At 44.4% G+C, this 6,000-nt stretch overlaps 1 protein-coding gene across 3 annotated transcripts in view; it reads left to right on the top strand.

Moving 5' to 3' along the window:
- Positions 1–6,000, top strand: part of LOC121571062 (SH3 domain-containing protein 19-like) — a 54,232-nt gene that overhangs the window by 41,302 nt on the left and 6,930 nt on the right. For all 3 annotated transcript variants that reach the window (XM_041882303.2, XM_041882306.2, XM_041882305.2), the window contains 2 exons: positions 2,024–2,082; positions 2,228–2,463. In XM_041882303.2, the coding sequence (XP_041738237.1) occupies positions 2,024–2,082; positions 2,228–2,463 (295 nt within the window). The remainder of the gene's footprint in view (positions 1–2,023; positions 2,083–2,227; positions 2,464–6,000) is intronic.

Here is a 6,000-nt window from a genome sequence, read left to right on the forward strand (position 1 = left end):
GGGGTCTGAATACTAAAGTACTAATATACTACTACTATTCCCAATGCACTGCATGTATATGTCTGAACTGTTGAGCATTTGGAGGATGGATTTGAGAGAGGGGAGGATGGTAGGTAATGGGGCTTTACATTAGTGTTGAGAGGAGAGAGGATGGTAGGTAATGGGGCTTTAACATTAGTGTTGAGAGGATGGTAGGTAATGGGGCTTTAACATTAGTGTTGAGAGGAGAGAGGATGGTAGGTAATGGGGCTTTAACATTAGTGTTGAGAGGAGAGAGGATGGTAGGTAATGGGGCTTTAACATTAGTGTTGAGAGGAGAGAGGATGGTAGGTAATGGGGCTTTACATTAGTGTTGAGAGGAGAGAGGATGGTAGGTAATGGGGCTTTAACATTAGTGTTGAGAGGATGGTAGGTAATGGGGCTTTAACATTAGTGTTGAGAGGGGAGGATGGTAGGTAATGGGGCTTTAACATTAGTGTTGAGAGGGGAGAGGATGGTAGGTAATGGGGCTTTAACATTAGTGTTGAGAGGATGGTAGGTAATGGGGCTTTAACATTAGTGTTGAGAGGGGAGGATGGTAGGTAATGGGGCTTTAACATTAGTGTTGAGAGGATGGTAGGTAATGGGGCTTTAACATTAGTGTTGAGAGGGGAGGATGGTAGGTAATGGGGCTTTAACATTAGTGTTGAGAGGATGGAGGATGGTAGGTAATGGGGTTTTAACATTAGTGTTGAGAGGGGAGGATGGTAGGTAATGGGGCTTTAACATTAGTGTTGAGAGGATGGTAGGTAATGGGGCTTTAACATTAGTGTTGAGAGGATGGTAGGTAATGGGGCTTTAATATTAGTGTTGAGAGGATGGTAGGTAATGGGGTTTTAACATTAGTGTTGAGAGGGGAGGATGGTAGGTAATGGGGCTTTAACATTAGTGTTGAGAGGATGGAGGATGGTAGGTAATGGGGTTTTAACATTAGTGTTGAGAGGGGAGGATGGTAGGTAATGGGGCTTTAACATTAGTGTTGAGAGGATGGTAGGTAATGGGGCTTTAACATTAGTGTTGAGAGGGGAGGATGGTAGGTAATGGGGCTTTAACATTAGTGTTGAGAGGATGGTAGGTAATGGGGCTTTAACATTAGTGTTGAGAGGGGAGGATGGTAGGTAATGGGGCTTTAACATTAGTGTTGAGAGGGGAGAGGATGGTAGGTAATGGGGTTTTAACATTAGTGTTGAGAGGAGAGAGGATGGTAGGTAATGGGGCTTTAACATTAGTGTTGAGAGGATGGTAGGTAATGGGGCTTTAACATTAGTGTTGAGAGGATGGTAGGTAATGGGGCTTTAACATTAGTGTTGAGAGGATGGTAGGTAATGGGGCTTTAATATTAGTGTTGAAAGGATGGTAGGTAATGGGGCTTTAATATTAGTGTTGAGAGGGGAGAGGATGGTAGGTAATGGGGCTTTAACATTAGTGTTGAGAGGAGAGAGGATGGTAGGTAATGGGGCTTTAACATTAGTGTTGAGAGGATGGTAGGTAATGGGGCTTTAATATTAGTGTTGAGAGGATGGTAGCAAAGGTATCTATAATAGATTTTCAGCTGTGTGCGTGTGTGCAGGTATAATCAGTGTTAGCATGTTAGCATGTCTGAAGGGTCTGGGTAGGTATAATCAGTGTTAGCATGTTAGCATGTCTGAAGGGTCTGGGTAGGTATAAGCAGTGTTAGCATGTTAGCATGTCTGAAGGGTCTGGGTAGGTATAAGCAGTGTTAGCATGTTAGCATGTCTGAAGGGTCTGGGTAGGTATAAGCAGTGTTAGCATGTCTGAAGGGTCGGGGATCCCGCCTCTGAGGACAACAGCCAATCGAAGCCTCCCTCTGATAACAACAGCCAATCAGAATCCATATCTGATGACAAGATCCAATCATAACCTCCGTTAATGCCTCACAGCCTTGTGTAGTCTTTAGCAGCACACTGGTTGTTTTTTCCTATGTTTCATCTTTCTGTTGTTTTTTCCATCTGTCCTCCTTCAGCCCGTCCTTCCATCTCAGCCCAGTGGGGAGAAGGTCCAGCTGGTCACAGCACCTGTCAGGTAGGACACACACTCACACACTCACACACATGCTCACACTCACACACTCACACACATGCTCACACACACACGCTCACACACTCACTCTCACACTCACACTCAGTAATGTATTGTTAACCCCCCTCTCTGTGTGTGTGTGTGTTAGTGGTTCGAGGTGTGTGGCGCAGTTCGACTACGAGGGGCAGGAGGAAGACGGGCTGACTTTCTCTGAGGGTGATGTCATCTCTCTGACGGAGGTGATTGGTCAGGAGTGGGGGCGGGGCCAGATCCACGGGCGAATAGGAATCTTCCCCCTGGCCTTCATGGAGGTCCTTGAGGAACCGCCTCCGTCGGCAGGGAAACGGCCCGTTGTCGAGAAGACCACGAAGATGGAATCCTCAGGTGAGCGAGACCCAAGGTCGTTCAATTACTCAACTATAAGACCTTGATTAGACCCAAGGTCCTTCAATTACTGAACTATAAGACCTTGATTAGACTTTGCCTATCAAGTTCTGGACATTTAATCAACAATCGTTTCTTTCTTGACCAAAGCTAAATATAGACAACCACATATCACAGTTAGTTCATTCATCTTCAGATAGCTAGATGGGACCACCACATATCACAGTTAGTTCATTCATCTTCAGATAGCTAGATGGGACCACCACATATCACAGTTCATTCATCTTCAGATAGCTAGATGGGACCACCACATATCACAGTTAGTTCATTCATCTTCAGATAGCTAGATGGGACCACCACATATCACAGTTCATTCATCTTCAGATAGCTAGGTGGGACCACCACATATCACAGTTAGTTCATTCATCTTCAGATAGCTAGGTGGGACCACCACATATCACAGTTCATTCATCTTCAGATAGCTAGATGGGACCACCACATATCACAGTTAGTTCATTCATCTTCAGATAGCTATGTGGGACCACCACATATCACAGTTCATTCATCTTCAGATAGCTAGATGGGACCACCACATATCACAGTTAGTTCATTCATCTTCAGATAGCTAGATGGGACCACCACATATCACAGTTAGTTCATTCATCTTCAGATGGCTAGATGGGACCACCACATATCACAGTTAGTTCATTCATCTTCAGATAGCTAGATGGGACCACCACATATCACAGTTAGTTCATTCATCTTCAGATAGCTAGATGGGACCACCACATATCACAGTTAGTGCATTCATCTTCAGATAGCTAGGTGGGACCACCACATATCACAGTTAGTTCATTCATCTTCAGATAGCTAGATGGGACCACCACATATCACAGTTAGTTCATTCATCTTCAGATAGCTATGTGGGACCACCACATATCACAGTTAGTGCATTCATCTTCAGATAGCTAGATGGGACCACCACATATCACAGTTAGTTCATTCATCTTCAGATAGCTATGTGGGACCACCACATATCACAGTTCATTCATCTTCAGATAGCTAGATGGGACCACCACATATCACAGTTAGTTCATTCATCTTCAGATAGCTAGATGGGACCACCACATATCACAGTTAGTTCATTCATCTTCAGATAGCTAGATGGGACCACCACATATCACAGTTAGTGCATTCATCTTCAGATAGCTAGGTGGGACCACCACATATCACAGTTAGTTCATTCATCTTCAGATAGCTAGATGGGACCACCACATATCACAGTTAGTTCATTCATCTTCAGATAGCTAGATGGGACCACCACATATCACAGTTAGTTCATTCATCTTCAGATAGCTAGGTGGGACCACCACATATCACAGTTAGTTCATTCATCTTCAGATAGCTAGATGGGACCACCACATATCACAGTTAGTTCATTCATCTTCAGATAGCTAGATGGGACCACCACATATCACAGTTAGTTCATTCATCTTCAGATAGCTAGGTGGGACCACCACATATCACAGTTAGTGCATTCATCTTCAGATAGCTAGATGGGACCACCACATATCACAGTTAGTTCATTCATCTTCAGATAGCTAGATGGGACCACCACATATCACAGTTAGTTCATTCATCTTCAGATGGCTAGATGGGACCACCACATATCACAGTTAGTTCATTCATCTTCAGATAGCTATGTGGGACCACCACATATCACAGTTAGTGCATTCATCTTCAGATAGCTAGGTGGGACCACCACATATCACAGTTAGTTCATTCATCTTCAGATAGCTAGATGGGACCACCACATATCACAGTTAGTTCATTCATCTTCAGATAGCTAGATGGGACCACCACATATCACAGTTAGTTCATTCATCTTCAGATAGCTAGGTGGGACCACCACATATCACAGTTAGTTCATTCATCTTCAGATAGCTAGATGGGACCACCACATATCACAGTTAGTTCATTCATCTTCAGATAGCTAGATGGGACCACCACATATCACAGTTAGTTCATTCATCTTCAGATAGCTAGGTGGGACCACCACATATCACAGTTAGTGCATTCATCTTCAGATAGCTAGATGGGACCACCACATATCACAGTTAGTTCATTCATCTTCAGATAGCTAGATGGGACCACCACATATCACAGTTAGTTCATTCATCTTCAGATAGCTAGATGGGACCACCACATATCACAGTTAGTTCATTAATCTAATTAAGCTAATAGTAGGAAGTGTATCTGATATGTGGTAGATCATCCATCCTATAGGACTTTTCATAGTGTTGATAGTGGCACTACCACACACAGGAGCAGAGTTAATGGTTGAATGGGAAACGGATCCTCTCTCTCCACTACCACATACAGGAGCAGAGTTAATGGTTGAATGGGAAACGGATCCTCTCTCTCCACTACCACACACAGGAGCAGAGTTAATGGTTGAATGGGAAACGGATCCTCTCTCTCCACTGCCACATATAGGAGCAGAGTTAATAGTTGAATGGGAAACGGATCCTCTCTCTCCACTGCCACATATAGGAGCAGAGTTAATGGTTGAATGGGAAACGGATCCTCTCTCTCCACTACCACATACAGGAGCAGAGTTAATGGTTGAATGGGAAACGGATCCTCTCTCTCCACTACCACACACAGGAGCAGAGTTAATGGTTGAATGGAAAACGGATCCTCTCTCTCCACTGCCACATACAGGAGCAGAGTTAATGGTTGAATGGGAAACGGATCCTCTCTCTCCACTACCACATACAGGAGCAGAGTTAATGGTTGAATGGGAAACGGATCCTCTCTCTCCACTGCCACATATAGGAGCAGAGTTAATGGTTGAATGGGAAACGGATCCTCTCTCTCCACTACCACATACAGGAGCAGAGTTAATGGTTGAATGGGAAACGGATCCTCTCTCTCCACTGCCACATACAGGAGCAGAGTTAATGGTTGAATGGGAAACGGATCCTCTCTCTCCACTACCACATACAGGAGCAGAGTTAATGGTTGAATGGGAAACGGATCCTCTCTCTCCACTGCCACATAAAGGAGCAGAGTTAATGGTTGAATGGGAAACGGATCCTCTCTCTCCACTGCCACATATAGGAGCAGAGTTAATGGTTGAATGGGAAACGGATCCTCTCTCTCCACTACCACACATAGGAGCAGAGTTAATGGTTGAATGGGAAACGGATCCTCTCCACTGCCACATATAGGAGCAGAGTTAATGGTTGAATGGGAAACGGATCCTCTCTCTCCACTACCACATATAGGAGCAGAGTTAATGGTTGAATGGGAAACGGATCCTCTCTTTCCACTACCACATATAGGAGCAGAGTTAATGGTTGAATGGGAAACGGATCCTCTCTCTCCACTACCACATATAGGAGCAGAGTTAATGGTTGAATGGGAAACGGATCCTCTCTCTCCACTACCACATACAGGAGCAGAGTTAATGGTTGAATGGGAAACGGATCCTCTCTCTCCACTACCACATACAGGAGCAGAGTTAATGGTTGA

Source organism: Coregonus clupeaformis, unplaced genomic scaffold (genome assembly GCF_020615455.1).
Source record: "Coregonus clupeaformis isolate EN_2021a unplaced genomic scaffold, ASM2061545v1 scaf0059, whole genome shotgun sequence".
NCBI classification, from domain to species: domain Eukaryota; kingdom Metazoa; phylum Chordata; class Actinopteri; order Salmoniformes; family Salmonidae; genus Coregonus; species Coregonus clupeaformis.